Source organism: Pleurodeles waltl, chromosome 9 (genome assembly GCF_031143425.1).
Source record: "Pleurodeles waltl isolate 20211129_DDA chromosome 9, aPleWal1.hap1.20221129, whole genome shotgun sequence".
Lineage (NCBI taxonomy): Eukaryota > Metazoa > Chordata > Amphibia > Caudata > Salamandridae > Pleurodeles > Pleurodeles waltl.
The window spans coordinates 300,638,519-300,658,337 of NC_090448.1; the positions used below are offsets into that span (position 1 = coordinate 300,638,519).

At 40.8% G+C, this 19,819-nt stretch overlaps 1 protein-coding gene across 1 annotated transcript in view; it reads left to right on the forward strand.

Annotated features, from left to right (window-relative positions):
* The window catches only part of DOCK3 (dedicator of cytokinesis 3), a 1,331,886-nt gene that overhangs the window by 1,176,650 nt on the left and 135,417 nt on the right, over positions 1-19,819 (forward strand). Inside the window, exons 34-38 of the mRNA XM_069206772.1 lie at positions 2,681-2,707; positions 3,719-3,814; positions 4,759-4,819; positions 17,481-17,574; positions 18,059-18,207. Of these exons, the coding sequence (XP_069062873.1) occupies positions 2,681-2,707; positions 3,719-3,814; positions 4,759-4,819; positions 17,481-17,574; positions 18,059-18,207 (427 nt within the window). The remainder of the gene's footprint in view (positions 1-2,680; positions 2,708-3,718; positions 3,815-4,758; positions 4,820-17,480; positions 17,575-18,058; positions 18,208-19,819) is intronic.

Below are 19,819 nucleotides of genomic sequence, written 5' to 3' on the forward strand. Positions count from 1 at the left end.
TTCAATGCATGTACCAGGTAGTAGCACCAGGCTGTGTGCGAGCTTTACATTGTTTACCCAATAGCAGTGGTGTGCAACGTTAGTCTAGATGTGTCGGACCCATGTCAGATTTTTAGCATAACCACTGAGTTGGAAAGTAGGTAGCATTTAAATTGTTTGTACGTAATTCATTTTTATGCAGCTATCCTGGAAAACTGTCATAGATCTGCCTCCCCTAGACTCTAGACTTACTTGCGTTGGACCCCCAGTACTTTACATAGACAGACCTCTCTAATGGGGAAGTGCAATGCTTTCACTATATACATTTATAGCAATGATTAGTACTGTAAGGTTGTTGTAATCAAAGATCTCACAATCCTATTGTTGATCTTTTAAGAAATTGACCAGAATAGTCACAAATGTTCAATGCAGACACATCACAGAACTGCCTTGGTATACACTGCATCCCAAAGCTGGCAACGTAGACTCATAATATGGTCAGTGCTATCTTTTTAGATCTGACACTGGCACTGCATGGTAATACAAGGAAAGTTACATCTTCCAAGTGTGGACATCCCACTCCCGTGTAAAATAAACACTATCTCTCCACTTTTGATACCTTAGACTTAGTTCACTAGCAGTGCCAGTCTCTCAGCACTTGCACTGCATGGGAGTACTTCAATTGCTGGCACTGCACGGCCATGATTGGTTGTTACATGTTTCTAATGCAGAGACTGCAGACAATGCAAGGGATTATGGCCCTCATTCTGATTCTGGCGGGCGGCGGAGGCCGCCCGCCAGAATTCCGCCCTCCAAAATACCGCGCCGCGGTCAAAAGACCGCGGCGGGTATTTCAAGTTTTCCCCTGGGCTGGCGGGCGGCCGCCAAAAGGCCGCCCGCCAGCCCAGGGGAAAACGACCTTCCCACGAGGATGCCGGCTCGTAATCGAGCCGGCGGAGTGGGAAGGTGCGACGGGTGCATTTGCACCCGTCGCGTATTTCACTGTCTGCCAAGCAGACAGTGAAATACTTGTAGGGGCCCTCTTACGGGGGCCCCTGCAGTGCCCATGCCATTGGCATGGGCACTGCAGGGGCCCCCAGGGGCCCCGAGACTCCCCCTCCCGCCATCCGGTTCCCGGCGGGAGAACCGCCAGGAACTGGATGGCGGGAGGGGGAGTCGGAATCCCCAAGCCGGCGCAGCAAGCTGCGCCGGCTTGGAGGATTCCTGGGGGCAGCGGGAAACCGGCGGGAGACCGCCGGTTTCCCTTTACTGACCGCGGCTAAGCCGCCGCGGTCAGAATGCCCCGCGGGGCACCGCCGGCCTGTCGGCGGTGCCACCGCGTCCCGCGGCCCTGGCGGTTCTATACCGCCAGGGTCGTAATGAGGGCCTATATGTCCTATTTCCAGTGTTTTTTACTCGAATAGCTCATATTTCTAATGCTTTCAGTGAAGAGCTTGCCTTTTTACTAACACAGTTCTTAACATTTTGATTTTTGTGGACCCCTACAAAATCTATATTGAAAGACAGGGACCCCCACTCAAGCAATTTATAGGATTTGAACCTCCAAGCAATATGTAAAAATACTGAAACAAGTATACAGGAAGGAAAATGCACAAATTCTGAAATATTTTATTAATTTCACAAACAAAAAAATATATGAAAATTGACATTCTAATTTTAATAGAAAGGTTAAAGCTTTTTAAAATGTAATTTTATTTCTAAAAGACGAAGCAATCTGTTAGATTATAGCATATCACTTTGTCTTATTTGCTCCTAATGGATTCATTCTTTTTGTCAGCCCATACCAGTGTTTCAATTGAGTCCCCCAATTGTCTATACTATATTCTGTTTGCTGTACTTCTCCTGCTACAACAAATTGAGCTAAAAATGTCAACTTCATTTTCAGCCTCTAATTTCAAATTCCTTTATATTAGCATAGCATTTTAAAAGCACCTTTTTACATGTTGCCTTATTATGGATTTATACTTTATCGATCTACTAATATTTTATTTGTTAAACAGTCAAGAACCCCCTGAATAGGCTTCACAGACCCCAGGGGTCCGCGGACCTCAGGTTAGGAGTCTCTGCTTTCCAGTTTGAGCTGTGTGGAAGTAGGATATAGTCCACTTTTCCCATGCAGGTGCTGTAGTTTCCCATAACAAATTTATTTGCAGTACAAAGAAAAGTGATATCTTCCCCATATTAAAACTGCAAATACAAAAAGTGATCGATGGAATGCTTGAATTTACTTTAGCCACTGGTAATTACTTGGGTCAGATCCCAATCCATAATTATCTTGCACACAATTCCACTTCACTTTTGACCAAGCTATATACAAGTTAGTGTGACCCTACTCCAATGGGAACAGTCCAGCCAGAACTGCCAACTAGTTCCTCCTTCACCCAGAACACAAGCAAACCAGGGCCAGTTTCACACTAGTTATGGGCTCATCAGCTGGGTATAGCTTGGTTCCAGTGACACTGGATGCACAGGACCCACGTCCGGCCATAACCGTCCCACTTATGGTGATATACTACAGTATACCAAAAGTAATCAATGGAATGCTTGCCCTATTAAAGGCACACTTTTTAGCTCAGACTGGTAATGGTGCCAGAATTGTTCTTTGGTAGTAGGGATGCTCTGTGTGTTTCTAAAATATAAAAAAACACTTATCTTTGTCTCCTGCTGCTTTCTGGAGTAGCACCCAGCTGTTTGGCCCCTACCCGAGGTAAGACATAGCACTGTCAGTGATCAATGTTTAAGTGGACTGTGTTTGTGCTTCTGTGATTTTGTACAGTTTATGTCAGTTGTCTGTGCTTTGTTTACTTTTACTCTAGAACTGGACCGTGATTGTCCTCATGTGAATGCTTACAGTGTAAATGGGCGGTGTAGGACATATAACTGCCCCTATTAACCTGTGTTTTTAAGCAGACTGTGTTTTTCCGGGCGACAAGCGCTCCAGTGTTTGCTTGCAATTGATGTGCATTTTTTGGAGATTCTAGGTCTCTGCCTTTTAAGCATCAGCCTAATCATAGTTTTAAACAATTAGAGCTAATTGTATTTCGATTATCCAGGCTTTTACGAGCTTGTTAATGCTTATGCATTTCTATTGTTTTTTTATTAAACTGGGGGTCAAATCATTTATATTTTCTATGTAGATATCACAGTTGTATTGCCTTGTGCACTCTGCTTTAATTAGTGCCGGTTAATTAAGTAGGATTTTACCCTCCGCATGTTGTTTTGTAAACAGGAAGGCAAAAATGCGTGTTTTATTGTCCTCTTTGTTGGCACTGTGCCTCTGCTTATGTAATTTGTAAGCATATCCTATGTAATTGATATCTCAGTGTAAATGTCTTACATCAGTTTAAACGAGAAGGCAATACACACAATGTAACATTTACAGTTATGGATAGGTTGTGATGTTGGCATGTTTTAATTTGATTATAACCATGGCTAGCACTCTTTTAGTTTTTTTTTGTTGTACATCAATTCACGATGTCTTTGATTTGTTCAGAGATCCAACAGATCCAACTGCTATCAGGAGTAGAAGAGAGATTCTTGTTTCATGTTATATCTTGGAAGGTCTTCTTGTGTTATGTTTCCCTTAAGCTATCTCTCGTATTGCTAGTTTGTGTTAGGTGAGTGGAGATGTCTGTCCTTCTTTGAGTGTGTACTAGTAGAGGATTGTGGTTGGGTTTTGGTAGCTAGATACTTCACGCGTACTTCTTATTTTTAATAGCCTGCTGGAGAAGATTGAGCAAGAAACCTGGAGAGAGACAGGAGTGTCTTTTGTCACTTCTGTCACACGGCTAATGGAGCGTCTCCTGGACTACAGGTATGATAAAAAATGTTTCCTCTGCCAATTGGCTTTATGTCTTACCATATGTAGTTAGTACATTTTTAGCTGGAGCTCTCGGAATCGAGCCAGGAGAAAGCTAACAAGAAGGGCTGTTTGTTAAGGTCTGCTACCCTAGTGTGGCAATGGTCGTAGTTCCATGTCTGATGTTCTCGGCGATGACACCCTGCAACTTCCTCCTTGCTCCGACACACCTACCACTCCAGTGAGACAGATTTGCACACACTAAAAACATGTTCCAGGGTGGACAGATGAGAATTTGATACTATGTGCCAACAAGCTCCTAGTCAAGTTACACAAATGACTCATTCGTAAATAACGCTCAACCAGGAATCTTGTTTCAGGTGCAAACTATCAAAACTGAATAGGCCTTCAGAGGGAAGGATATTCATTAGTGTCAAAAGTTACGTTGGTTCTAAAGATGTTATGATTCCCTTCACAGAATCTTTTGTGCCTCCTTTCATTTTCTCACATTTCATGACTTTCTAAGTGTCCAGGTATGGCTGTAGGCATTTAACAACAGGTTCTTGGGAGCAAAGGTATGCAGGTATGTGTCACCATTATCATCATCGTTTTGATGATCATACGCTAAGATGGAACTGAAGGCCTGATTTAGATTTCGAATCTGCAATATTACAAGTGCATAATACCCTCTGGCACTTGTAATAAGGCACACACGATATCTGTCACATTTGTGACAGAGTAACCCATCTGGCAAACTTTTCAAGCACTTAGCATTCATCAGAACAAATGTTACTAACGTAGGTTATATACTTCCTCAAAGATAATGTTTGTTGGATACTTATGAAGATGTAGAACTTTCACAACACAGCTGACACTCTTTGATGGTTCCTATTTGGGGGAATATATATATATCCCTATGTCATTTTACGGGAATGCCTAACTGTTGTCTTATTTTGCAGAGACTGCATGAAAGGTGATGAGACCGAGAACAAGAAGGTGGGCTGTACCGTGAATCTGATGGTAAGAGGGCTGAAAGGCCAATTTCATTATTGACTCAAGACCAAATTTAGAATGAGAAAGTTTATAGTATGTTGCACAAGGAAAGAAAGAAACCAAAACCATTGGTAGACAAATTTTATGAACAGAAAGGGATCGCCATTAGAGAAAAGTCACCACATTGAAAGATACGGACCGGTGTTAAGACAGAGACAGGATGCATTCGGAAGTTAATGATGTACTCCTTAAATCAACAATTGTGCAACGTATGGACACGGTAACGTACAAAATGAATGAAAATATACATACATTGTATTTCTATGATGTTTGTATCATGCTTTTAATGAATACTTCCACACATAGATGCTTCATCTTTTGAAATTTGAAAAGTCTTCTTCCAATGTTTCACTGAGGAACGAGGTAGGGAAAAAAGCTCTGGGCTCATAAACCAGTCACGGCAGCGGGTCTCCTTTTTTGTGTGTTTCAAAACGAAAAAAAACCGGGAACATCTATGTCCTTGAAGCACATCTTATTCCTTCATTCATATCTTGTGATTTTGTTTGTAATATTAGGATTGCTTTACAGGGGAATCAAGCCTCCTGTGCTGGTAATACCCAATCATTTAATAGCATTATGATAAATTAAAAAACAATTCTTAATTTGAAATCTTACCATTGTGTCTAAAAATGGAGTGCTGAAATTATTTAAATATTCAAATGGTCCATACCCATCTGTCATGAAGTTCAAAATCATCATCCCTCGTTAGAAGCAGTGACTTCAGATATTTTCTTTCAACTGTGTAATAATGGCACTGCAGCTCTGGCATTGCCTTCCCCACCTAGGCCGTAGGGGCTTAAAACTAGTATTAGAAGTGGCACGTTTAGCTTCAGTGTGTGCTAACATTTTGGGTTGGGTGTTACCTTCAAACTCGCCACCCACGCTCAAAAAGCACACTGCACAACACCGGACCAGAATACCTCAACAGACGACTCTCCTTCTACACCCTGACCCGGCATCTCCGCTCTGCCGACCTCGCAACTGTTTCAAGCAGCCGCAGAACTACAACTGGCGGTAGATCATTCTCGCACCTCGCCGCCAAAACGTGGAACACTCTTCCCACCCACCTGCGGCAGACCAAAGACCTCCTTACCTTCAGGAAACTTTTCAAGACCTGGCTGTTCGAGCAGTAGTAGCACCCCCCTTACCTTCTCCCGTCTCACCTACTCAGCGCCTTGAGACCCTCACAGGTGAGTAGTGCGCTTACAAATCCCCCGATTGATTGATTAAGTAGCTGAAAAGTAGTAGCAGCACTATTTTACCACCTGTGCTGATTTTGGTAGGAACTATAGCAGCATTCATTGAGATATCTAAAGTAAATAGGAGAACATAACACAATAATAAACACAAAGCAAAGCAACAGAACAGCACATTTAAAACAGAACAGGGCACATCATAAAACAAATCAAAACAATAAGCAACCAATTACTACAGATCAATACAGCAAAATCGCACTGGAACAAGACAACACAGAAAGCTTAACCTCTTAAATGCGGGCGTCGGCCACTGGCTGACGCCCACACTACCTCCCTGGTGTGGGTCACAACCAGTGACCGACACCAGGGAGGGGGTTAATAAATCCTCGCCCTTTGTGACGTCAGCACGCCGCAAGGCGCGCTGACGTTACTTTGTGGATTTCCCCATCAGAGCAGGAAGCGGCCTTGCGGCCGTTTCCTGCTCCAATGGGGAAAACGGCCACAAACGGCCTTCCCCACGTTCGGGAGAGTCTCCCCTTTCTTACGAGGCCTTCCTGAAAGTGTTTCCTGCACAGCTGCGATCGGAGGCCAGGAAACACCACTAGACACCAGGGATTTCACTTGGTGGGGGTCGGCCCCCTCGGAAAACGGACCACCCCCACCCGGGGGCATATTTTTTTTTTAAAAAAGGTAGGTGCCCCTCCAGGGGCTAATTTTTTTTTTCTTTAAAAAAAAAAAAGAATAAAAAATAAATGGACAGGGGGTCACCCGTGGGCAGGGCGACCCCCTGTGGGGGCAATATTTTTTTTAGTTGTTGTAGGGTTTCCCTGGGGGCTGTTTTGGCCCCCGAAGAAACCATACAACAACTAAAAAAAAAAAATAGATCTATATATATATATATATATAAATATATATATATATATATATAGATCAATACATATAGATATATCTATGTAGATATATCTATGTACATGGATATATCTATAGATAGATCTATAGATATATATAGATATTTGTATATATATATATATATATATATATATAGATCTATCTATAGATATATCTATGTATATAGATATATATATACAGAGATAGATCTATATATATATATTTATATATAACTTTTGTCAATATGTGTGTGGTTTCCCTGGGGGCTGCGATCGGCCCCCAGGAAAACCAGACCCACATATAAAAGTGATACATACATATATATATATATATATAGATATATATATTTGCCACCAGTTGTCTTGCAGTTGCAGCTTGCGTCTTCAAAGCAATGCACATGTTCAACTGACGCTTTTCAACTGTAGCTTTTAGGCAGCAATAAAAATTTCAAGTATTGTGATTATGTTTCTGCTACAAAAGGGTCAGACTTGTCTAGTGGCAGTTTTAGTGTCATAAAGAAGCGCAGAAGGTTTATATGCCTACTGCAAAGAGCAAATCTGTATTTTATGTAAATAGCTGAGTACATTAGTAAAGTCAGCCATTACCTGCGCTATAATACAGATGAAATGTATGTGCGGGCTGGAGGGCGGCTATGGACAGATAAAGGGCACTTTTGCTGTGTGGTAATGAGGGAATCCGAGGAGGAGGGAGTGGGAGCACCAATAATGATTGTTGGACTGGGCGCAGGAGGTGCTAAAGACTGTGACGAATGGTATGTGACAAGGTGTTTTTTGAGTGTCTTGAAAGAACGTGCTGATTTAGGGAAGAATCGCAGGTAAGGTGGCCTCTACTGTTGCACGTATCTCACACACACCATCGATTTTGTAACTGTCTGCGTAGGCTAGTGTTTTAGAGCAACAGTTTAGCCAATAGCAGAGATGGCATCTTGATGGATGACTGCTGCGTCACTCGGGTTATAGAGGACAGCTCTGACATAGGATCAGAGACTGAGACATCAGATACTGAGACAGCATCTGAGGGATAGGACAATGGTGCAGACTCTGGGAGTGATTTTTCAGTCAGAGGAGTCCCATTTGATAACTCCTCTTCCAGTACATTACGAGGGAGGTGATGAGGACAGTCCTGCTGTCCCTTCGCAAGCAGTCTGTGCAACTGGGTAATGGTGGGTTAGCCCAACCCAGAGAGCAGGTGAATGCGGTGGCAAGCAGAGAGAGAGAGAGTGCTCTCTTGGGAGCTCCCCAATTTAGTTCAGGCCCAAATTCCACCGCCCAAATCGTATTGTGGAGACATCAAAATTATCTATCGCAAAACAAACTGGTTTTGTAAGGCAGGCACCTGTGTTTTTGGTCCTGGGTTCGGCGGCCATATAGAGAAACACACTAAACCCAAACATTTCTGGAAACTAGACATTCGGGGGAGTCCACAGAGGTGTGACTTGTGTAGATTCCCCAAAGTTTTCTTACCCAGAATACCCTGCAAAGCTGAAATGTTGAATAAAAACTCTATTTTTCTCGCATTTCTGTCACACAAACTACAGGAATATGCTGGGATCCACAACATTCCTACCACCCAGTGATTCCTCACCTGTCCTGATAAAAACACTACTGCACTTGAGTGCCTACACCTAGTTCCTGCGTCAGAAATGGATCACCCCAGGGTCAACAGCTGCCTCATGTAAGGACCAACATTGACCGTTGTGTGATCTATTCCTGTCGCGGGCACCAGGCCTACCCACACAAGTGAGGTACCATTTTTATCGGGAGACTTCGGGGAACGCTGGGTGGAAGGAAATTTGTGGCTCCTCTCAGATTCCAGAACTTTCTGTCACCGAAATGAGAGGAAAAAGTGTTTTTTTGCCCCAATTTTGATGTTTGCAAAGGATTAACAGAACCTGGTCAGAGCCCCACAAGTCACCCCATCTTGGATTCCCCTGGGTTTCTAGTTTTTAAAAATGCGCTGGTTTGCTAGGTTTCGCCAGGTGCCGGCTGAGCTAGAGACCAAAATCCAAAGGTAGGCACTGTTTTCTATGAAAAAATGTGATGTGCCCACGTTGTGTTTTGGGGCATTTCCTGTTGCGGACGCTAGGCCTACCCACACAAGTGAGGTATCATTTTTATCGGGAGACTTGGGGGAACGCTGGGTGGAAGGAAATTTGTGGCTCCTCTCAGATTCCAGAACTTTCTGTCACCGAAATGTGAGGAAAACGTGTTTTTTTAGCCACATTTTGAGGTTTGCAAAGGATTCTGGGTAACAGAACCTGGCCAGAGCCCCACAAGTCACCCCATCTTGGATTCCCCTAGGTCTCTAGTTTTAAAAAATGCACAGGTTTGGTAGGTTTCCCTAGGTTCCGGCTGAGCTAGAGGCCAAAATCTACAGGTAGGCACTTTGCAAAAAACAACTCTGTTTTCTGTCAAAAAATGGGATGTGTCCATGTTGTGTTTTGGGGCATTTCCTGTCGCGGGCACTAGGTCTACCCACACAAGTGAGGTATCATTTTTATCGGGAGACTTGGGGGAACATAGAATAGCTAAACAAGTGTTATTGCCCCTTATCTTTCTCTACATTTTTTCCTTCCAAATATAAGAGAGTGTGTAAAAAAGACGTCTATTTGAGAAATGCCCTGCAATTCACATGCTAGTATGGGCACCCCGGAATTCAGAGATGTGCAAATAACCACTGCTCCTCAAAACCTTATCTTGAGTCCATTTTGGAAATGCAAAGGTTTTCTTGATACCTATTTTTCACTCTTCATATTTCAGCAATGAATTGCTGTATACCCAGTATAGAATGAAAGCCAACTGCAGGGTGCAGCTCATTTATTGGCTCTGGGTACCTAGGGTTCTTGATGAACCTACAAGCCCTATATATCTCCGCAACCAGAAGAGTCCAGCAGACATAACGGTATATTGCTTTAAAAAATCTGACATCGCTGGAAAAAGTTACAGAGTAAAACAAAGAAAAATGGCTGTTGTTTTCAGCTCAATTTCAATCTTTTTTTATTTCAGCTGTTATTTTCTGTAGGAAAACCTTGTAGGATCTACACAAATGACCCCTTGCTGAATTCAGAATTTTGTCTACTTTTCAGAAATGTTTAGCATTGGTTTCACACCCATTCCTGTCACTAACTGGAAGGAGGCAGAAAGCACCAAAAATAGTAAAAATGGGGTATGTCCCAGTAAAATACCAAATGTGTGTTGAAAAATGTGGTTTTCTGATTCAAGTCTGCCCATTCCTGAAAGGTGGGAAGATGGTGATTTTAGCACCAGAAACCCTTTGTTGATGCCATTTTCAGGGTAAAAACCACAAGCCTTTTTCGGCAGCCCTTTTTTCCCATTTTTTGTAAAAAACTAAATTTTCACTGTATTTTGGCTAATTTCTTGGTCTCCTCCAGGGGAAACCACAAACTCTGGGTACCATTAGAATCCCCAGGATGTTGGAAAAAAAGGACGCAAATTTGGCGTAGATAGCTTATGTGGACAAAATGTTATGAAGGCTTAAGCGCAAACTACCCCAAATAGCCAAAAAAGGGCTCAGCACTGGGGGGGGGGGGGAACGGCCCAGCAGCTAAGGGGTTAAAAGCACTGGAATGCATCACCGCCACAACAAAATACCACACAGCAACTGTGCACAAATGTCTTTAGCACACATTACCGCCTCCAGAATTCTGTTTTATAATTTGCCGGTTAAAGATTTTGGTAGCGAGCACTCCCTTAACTTACCACAAAGGACTTGAAATAGCAGCAGTCAATAATGTTTTGTGATGCGTTCCATGGTATTATCCTGCTGAACATATGTGAAATACCTTTATGTGAAATATGTGTCCCTATATTATTTAGACTATTAAAAAAGGAAAACATGAGGTGAGTGATCAAGGCTTGAAATACTGAATGAACGAACATTTCTTAATAACTCAGTTTCAGCCTTCTTCCCAGCTACTACACAATGGAGTCTCTAGGTGCATGACCTTCCATGGATATCTTGTAGTGGCATGAGACAATTTGGTCAGTGTTTTCTCTCTCATCAGGTGCAAGGTTCATTCTTCAACACACCTAGTAACATACACAGACAAACATTCCTACAGAAACCAAAATATTTTTTGACATTTATTCAACATGGACTTATGCAGCTTGACTCCTTAAACGAAAGCATTTCAGCTTAACACGAGCCATTTGAAATTGAGGCGTACATTAAATACGGTCAACTTTCAACATGGAAGTCACATTCTATATGCGAGTGGTGCAGATTAATAGAAATGTTTATGCAAAGCATAAAATAATGAAAAAGCACCTTCATAATTCATGGACCTGTATTTCTCACGCTTAAGTCATCACATTTCCTTAGGCAGGTTGTGGGTTCTGTTTCGTAACTGATTCCATAATCGTTCTACATATTTTAGAAACAATTGAACCAAGAAAGCTCCTAAAACTTCATAAAATGTATTTGGTGTGCTGTATTCCAAGCAGCTTCTCCATGGCCCTACCGATTACCCTCGCTGATAGGCATTTTAAACACTGCAGCCCTTGTGTGGCCAACCTTAGGAATATCTCTTTAATCAGGGTCAATTTGGTGAATTGCCTGACCCACTTTTGCCTGTGATGGGGCATTTACCAAATTCACAGCCACAACACACATGGCAATTTTTGTCAAACATGCAATGCCAGCCAAGTTGCCATATCATGTCCCCTGGTTTGGAATTGTTTCGCTTGCCAGAAACTAATGCCCTAAGCATGGATTTGTTTTCGAAAAACAAAATACAGTGTCACTGATGCACATGGAGTTTTCTCCCAGGGTGTAGGGAAATTGTCGAATTTTTCCCTATCTACAACCCCCAGGCTTTGTAAGGCGGTCATGGGCAGGAGAAATTAACATCACAGGGCTCACCCTAAGTAGAGTAATCCTTTGGACACAATGGAGATTGCAATTCTGTGGCGACTGGTCCGCTGGCAAAGTGTTTCTGCTGCTGGCTGAGGCTCTATAGTCAGGTTTGGAAGAACAGTTCCTGATTTTGTTTCCTGATAACCCAAATGTGAAATGCTCCCATGCTCTCATGAACTGAAAATTCTCTTGCCTTGTTCTGACCACTCATTTAACAAGCTTAAAATTGACGTTCAGTTTGGAGGAGTATTTGATGTAGAAATGCCCTTATTTCTTAGCTCAGAGGGGCCAGTGAGACCATTGGACTGATATCTGATTTCTGCACTTGTCTCATAAACTATCAATGGATCAATTTACCAGTTCCACTTAAAACAAGGTGTAAATGTAAGGCTGCTCCAATACAGTAGTTATAAGCAATATGTCAAATTACATATGCTTAGTTTTAGAAAACGTTGTAAGACGTGTTATGATGGTCAATTCGTTGTCACTGACAATGTGACTATTCAACCAAGCTAACCAAAGTTAGTAGCCTTAGCTATTGCATAACCTTTTTGAATTAGTGTGACATATGATGCCTTTCAGCCCACACATATACTGTCAAAGTCTTTTTTTTTCTTGGATGGATGAAGAGGGTGCAAACTTTCATACCCCAATTTTAAAGTCTCACTGAAAGTGAATGAGCTTCATAATATTTTCAGGTCATTACCAGTTTTGAGTTATGTTGTTGGACTTAGAATCACCAGTAACAGTGTTAATGAATTGTCTGGCAGAACCAAGGAGGAAAAGCATGTCAGCATTCCCTTGTCTCAACAATTATTTTATCACACCATATTCACACATCAGGCTACCTCATGCACAAGCTACAATGATCCTTCAGCCTCTCCATAATTTTCTATAAAACCACTGGACTTTACCTTTCTCTGGACAGATTTCCTACCCTGGAAACTAAAATTGCCTGCATATCAAATCTTGATTTGTTGCCCATAATTATGAGGATTGGGTTGATGGAAATATTGATTTGCCTAATTTTGAATGCTTATTTGAGCATGTGTGCACACACAGATTAACAATACTTGATGAGGCTGTCACAGCATTTCACCTAATCCTTACAGTGGTTATTTAAGCACTTTTGCAGGTCATGTTGTGACTACCAATGCGTTCCCCCTGGAAGCTTTTAACTGAGAAGGCTGTGAGTCACTATGTTCCTTCTTGAGATAAAAGTGATGAACCTTAGGAACTCAAGATAGCACTTTTAGCATTTCCTCTCCTACTTTATCAGAGTTTTTGCTTTTATCCGCAGAAAGAACATGATCCCAACAAGTGTTTACTTGTGGAAACAGGGGAATTAAGGTGTTCAGCATTAAGAAGGTTGTTCAAGTCTTTAAGGATTTTGGTGTGACAAATAAAATTAACCTCAGGAAATGTAACATGTTTCATAAATAGTGAGTAGATAATCTCAGTTTATAATCTTTAGAGGTGTTGGTGCAGCATGAGGAGTTTTGGTGTTTTTGTTTTACTTCTGGGGCTCCCCAAATATACGTTTTTTTTCTATGACAGCAGGAAACAGCAAATGCTGAGACTACGCATCCAGACAGTCAATTCAGAATGTTGGCCCAAAGGTGTATTTATGTTTTTACACCAATTTCCTTGCTACATATGATAGTCTTCATTCTGCTCAATACAGAATCAATCAGAATTCTCTTAGCCCACCTATGTGTAACATAGGTGAGTTATTACATACGTTGATATTGAACATTCTGTTGTATCTCACTGCAGATGATGCTCCTGGCAGTCAAACCTACAAACTTTGCATGTGACAATTTACCAACTGTAAATCTGCAACTCAGACCTCTGAATTATTTGTTGGAGAGAACATATATTTAAATGGCTGCATGAGTACTCTTCTGGTTTGTTGGACTCTTACTGGTAGAAGACACCCTTCAAGCTGTGTCATAAAAAAGATCTTTGGTCCTCTGCAATTTCATGAAGAAGTCAAAGATCTTTTGTATATGACAGCCCTGAAAGTCCATCTGACAGTAATAACTTCTTACCCACAGAATCGGTAGAAGAACACTTTTCAAATATTCCAGGAACAAAAAACACTTCAGGAAAATGCAAAAAAGACATAATTTGTTCTACTAGGAATCCTCCTTCATTCTGAGACCTTAATCTCTGTATTTAGATTCCTGGGAGTACTTTTCTGATGCTCTACACACCTTACACAAGCGTAGCTCTATTCACAAAGCTACTGACACCTAATACAAAGAGGCTCTTGTAAATACAGCTAGTAGAACCCACAAACTGAAATTAATTTACACCATTCACTGCAAAGGTGATCTTGGAAGCAACCCTATGTAATAGGACAAACACTTTCTTATTATTAATGAATCATTAAAACATTTTAAATAAAGCTCAAATATGTAACCATACAGATAAGAAGGGACATCCCTTCACTCCAAATAAAAAAGAGGTCACCAACAGTGAATCAAAAGGAAGAGCAATGAGGGACAATACCTTGATTTTACCTCTAGAAATGTATAGTGGATATTGTATATAACCTGAGGGGCAAACTGGTTTTCAGAAACAAATATCTTTCCTGGATCATTGAAAGAGGTTGCACGGGTAGGTTTCAGTAATTCTCAACAGATTTTCTGTAGTGATACATTTTCTAAAAAATAGCAAAGCCACAGGATCTGAGGGATCTTGAAAGAAGTGTATAAGTTTTTTTTTCCTGATCTAACTAAGTATCTATGCAAAGCTATTAAATATAATAAAAATATTATTTAATGGTCACCCCCTCCCTCTCAAGAGAAAACATCAGAGATTTCCTCAAGAATAACACATTTAAGACATATATCAGTCCTTACTCATTGCCTTCATAAAATCACCTCACAAAATCTATGCCCAAATAAATAATTGTAACCTAATTATGCCAATACAACTGCAGTTATTAATAATAACAGAATAAGAACGTTGTGTTATCCCAGAGCGCGGTTCCACAGAACACACCAGTATATAAGTTACTCTTTTAGACTGGGCTAGATCTGCTTTGGAATTTAAAGATAGTTAAAGCAGAAAAAGCATTTGACAGAGTCCATTTAATGTTTTGGTGGAACTTCTGGAGATTGTTGAGACACATGCATCCTCACAATAAATGTATCTCTAGCATTAGCCTACTACCCTGTGCACCTCGGGACAAAATATGTAGAATTAGTGAAATACGAACTCAGTTTTGAAATCATATGCTGAACATGATCCTTTATTCCTTTAAGTTCTACTCCATGTATGGAGGTTTTTGTTAGTAAATGAAAGCTAATGAAGGGCAAGAAAACCATTTTCAACACAAACAATTAGGCTGAATTTCTGTATTGCACAAATGGTGTTTTAGATGCAAACCAACCACAGAATCAGCAATGTTGCTGTTTAAGATATTAGATAAAACACTTTTAGCGACAACAAGCTAATTTGTCTAAATCAGCAATTGTTAAATTTGCACTGCCCGAATACGAACCTGAATATAACAAGGGTGAACTCTAGTATCAAAATCATCAGTGATCAGCATCATAGTTATAAAAACATTTATAAAGCACAACCGAGCATCTGTCAATAACAGTACAATTTGTTTCTGCCATTGACTGGCTGGTGTAACTTAAGAAGATCAACACTTTCAGTTTTATTATTGATGTCTTTGGTGCTCCCCTAACAGATTCTCTGCAATTGTTTTATTTAATCTTCCATGCTGATTTCTCTGTTTCCCTATGAAGCTGTAGGAAAATGTAGAAATACAACATATATTTACAGTTTTCATTTGTGAAACAAGACCTGGCTATGGCACAAAGTAAATGTACTACTGATTCAAGATTGGGAAGAAACTACTTAAGCCTTGATTATCATTATCTCTGTAAACCTGTGGAACTTACTGCAGCTGGGGAATACCACTACCAGCGGTAAAGTATTTGCATGGTGCAGTAAGTACCTTCTATTACAATTTTTGAAGGGGAAATTGAGAATTTCTCATCGAGTCACTTTTTACCTCACTGAATTCCACATGTATCAGATTTTTCCAGCACACTTTCCCCAGAATATTTTCAGCAGATTTGACCTACCGAAAGGACAAAATTGAGGAGGTGCAATGTTTAACACAAATCTTGAAATTCACATACATGCTACATATATTGTTATGCTCAAGAGTTGAAATTTTTCTCCACACTCATAATCAGGAAATTAATTGTCGTTAGAATAAACTAATTAGTTAATTTGTCTCCTTCTCATAGGTTTAGATTATGTGTAGGCATAGTGGTATTTACCCCATGCCAGAAGAAATATAATGTATTAACCCGTTTGATCAGGAGTTGAAAAGCAAATGCAATCTTTAACTCATGTGCAAATATCACTTGGCTGTGGTCTTCATGCATTATTTTCCTATGAGCTATTTATCACATATGATATTTACAGCATGTGAAAAATGATATATATGTAATAAAGAAAACCAAAGTACAAGTATAACATTTCTTTGAAAACCAATAGAAAATACCACCGAAAAATACCCTCTGCTAAAATGGGAGGTAAATGTTCCAAAAAGTGTAGGGAATGAAGAAAACACTTAAAAACAACACCAGAAACCCTAAGAACACCACAAAGATTTGTGAAAACATAATAAAGGCATTGTTTGAGCTTAACATAAAAAGAAACCCACCTGTATACAGGCCCAAACCTACATAAACATACAGGTGATGCACTCACAGATTAGTTGCTGCAGATCGCACTTCCAGTATGTGATACACCATCATGGAAACAGCACTGCAAGGCTACTACCTCATGCCACACTGGACCCATGGTCTGCCAGAACAAGCACTGCAGCTCAAGTATAGAAACCAGCTATCCAGCTCAAATGGTGCAGCAATGCAGGATGACAGAATAAGTTTGGGTTCCCTAAACATGAGTCAGTCCAAGATCTTGAGGTCATACAAGGTTCCTATGGGTACTATGAAAAACATACTAGCATCATTAAGGGATCACCTGGAGCCCATGGAAGAGAACCACACTGCCATTCCCCCTCCAGAACATGGTAGATGGAATAGGATTCTTTGCAACAGTCACCAGATAATGGACAGTAGGAGTGGTGCATGGAATTTCAAGTCATAGAACTTCTTTTGACATCCTCAGCATCACATATGTTGATATGGCATTGCTTATATCCATTGTGCCCTTTCATTTGTCTGTCCTGGTTTTTGGTTACGTCTTTAGCTTGAGATGGGCTTTGTGAAGGTCTTAGTGCATTACCACTTCTAGCTCAAGATCCCTAAACCCTACTGGTGCCCAGAATGGTAGATTATGGCGTGTTGTTGGCTTTTAATGACTTAGTAATGTCAAATGATTGCCATGGATTCTGTTTTTCCAGTTTGAGGTACCTTTGACTATATAAAATGGCTGCCTGCACTCTCTGACCCAAGAAGGAGGTGATGGTGTGCTATGGAGATGTACCAAGTTCCTTCTGTGTGTTGCTTTGTTTCTGTTTCTCCTGTCTAGGAACTATTGTGTTCACCCTAGGGATGTCAGGGAGCCTGAAAATGGGTACTTGCTTGTGTTTCGCTTATGTGCTATTTATCGTATAGTAACTAGTAATTATTTCCACTTTTCATTCACAGAACTTTTATAAATCAGAAATTAATAAGGAAGAGATGTACATCCGCTACATCCATAAACTTTGTGATATGCATCTTCAAGCTGAGAATTACACTGGTGAGTAACCCTGCATGCTATATGATGAAAATGTAAACTTTGAAAAGTACACTGTTGCTATCTAGGCTTTCTCCTTGTCACAGAGTCGCACAAATTCAGATTTACAATGTTCTTCTGTGCAACACACAATTCTCATCTCTTCATTAAGACTTTTACTAGTGGGTCATTGCTGTGAACATGTGAGGCATCTGTGAACATAGACTGGACCTAAGCCAGAGAATGAATAGTGATTAAATCATTGTGGTATATTTTAATGAGAAAATTGAGACTTCTAGTGACAGTGTTAATATCCATGAAGTACTATGACAAACCCTAAGTCATTTTGAATCATGCTATTATAAGAGTTGTAATTATTGTTGGTACTTTGTCTGATTTTGGAGTATCTTTTGCCAGACATTAGAAGGTTTAGGATAATGATCTTGTATAGGTTTTTTTAAACTGCTCATACCTTTTACTGATAAATTTCCTGATACCTATCTGACAGAGGCTGCATTCACTCTTCTCTTGTACTGGGAGCTGCTGCAGTGGGAGGACCGACCTTTGCGAGAGTTCCTTCACTATCAAGCACAGACAGAGTGGCAACGCAAAGAGGGTTTATGTCGGAAGATTATCCACTACTTCAACAAGGGCAAGGTATATCAGTTCAGCCGGCAATGATTCATGTTATGTGATGAAATCCTTTATAAGAAGCACAAAGCCTTGGTGTTAACTGGCTGGCATTCCTGAAAATGGCTTCTTTCCAAACTTCAGGATCAAATAGAAGCCAGTTCTGAATGAGAAGTACAGCTGTCCCTAATTTCTTCATGTGTGTCGACTTAACAAAATGCCAGGGGTAGAGGATGAGTCTTCACATGCTCTTTGATGCAGCTAATGAAATCACTTGATTGACACATTGTCCATAGTTACCCTTTAACGGGCTGTTATTTGATGATGAAGGCTTAAGGGAGGTTAAACAGTGGAAACTACGGAATGTAAAAGGAGTGCTCAGAGCAATGTATGCCTTCTGTTAGTGCCACTGTTATGCAGTTCCTACTTTGGTAATAGAACTGTGTGTTTAGCACAACAGAACAACAGAGTGTGGAAGTCTGAGTCTATCCACACAGTTAGTAACTCCTGGCCTAACTCCTGGCTAGCTCAGAGTGCCTCAACCAAAGCTCCAAACCTACCAGGGTAAAAGGTGAGTATGGTAACCTGGACATGGCACTCTGACTCCCCAGGGAAGCTGTTGAAACAGAACTTACCCCTTTCGTGTTGTTACTCATGCATGACAAGGCGAGACATTTGGATGCAAGATACGTTTTCAATGCATTTATGGAAATAATCGTAATCTGGCATAAAAAGTGTTAGCTGCAGTAATTACACAGATGGACCAACATAAGGTCATCAGCATTACAAACATGGCAAAGGAGATAAACAATCCAACCATGATGTATAGATGTGCTAAAGGTACCTAACTAAGCTTATCTCTATGCTGAGAGCATAGTGGGTGTACCCTTCTGCCTGACCCGATCTAAGGGATTAGCCCAAGCCTCACACCTGGAAATAGTGTCAGGAATCAGTCTGTAGTGTGGATGACAAGCCTCTCAGGAAGCTGGTACAGCAGCACCAGCCTTGGTGCATATCACACAGTGTGCATCCCAGGATAGTAGTGGCTGGAATGCACTTTGCCCTCCCTGGGTTAGTGCAACATTTATATAATAACCATACCATGTTGGAAGTACAGGTTAGATACAATGCTGTGTCTAGGTGATAGGAGCTGTGTCCTGAACAAGCAACACAGACTAGCATTTAGTGTATCGTGTTCCTTAGCATGGGACAGAAAGTACTGATGATATGTTGTGCAAAGGAAAACTAAACATGCAGCATGTTCCTCGCTTTCAGAGAATAAAAGCAAGCTGATAAAATATGTAAAAATCATTGCTAAAAGCAGCCTTACTAAAATGAGTAAAATGTGAACAAAACATGACCTTTAAAATGAAACTTAAACATGGGTGACCAACCTGAGTCCTAGAGACCTCAAAACACCGTTACCTTCTTGGTCCTAGATACGAGGGAAAGTAAGTACCTTGATTACCAAAGGGATTTGTAGGTGAAGTAGCTGCTACTCCTGGCTTCCTATAATTGACAATTATGGATCCCATCCATGTACATGTTGTGTTTGAGATGGTGAGATGTCAAGTCGAGGCTTGCAACACTTTAATTTATAAGCCTGATAGAGATCAGGAAAATAAAGTTATTTTGAAAT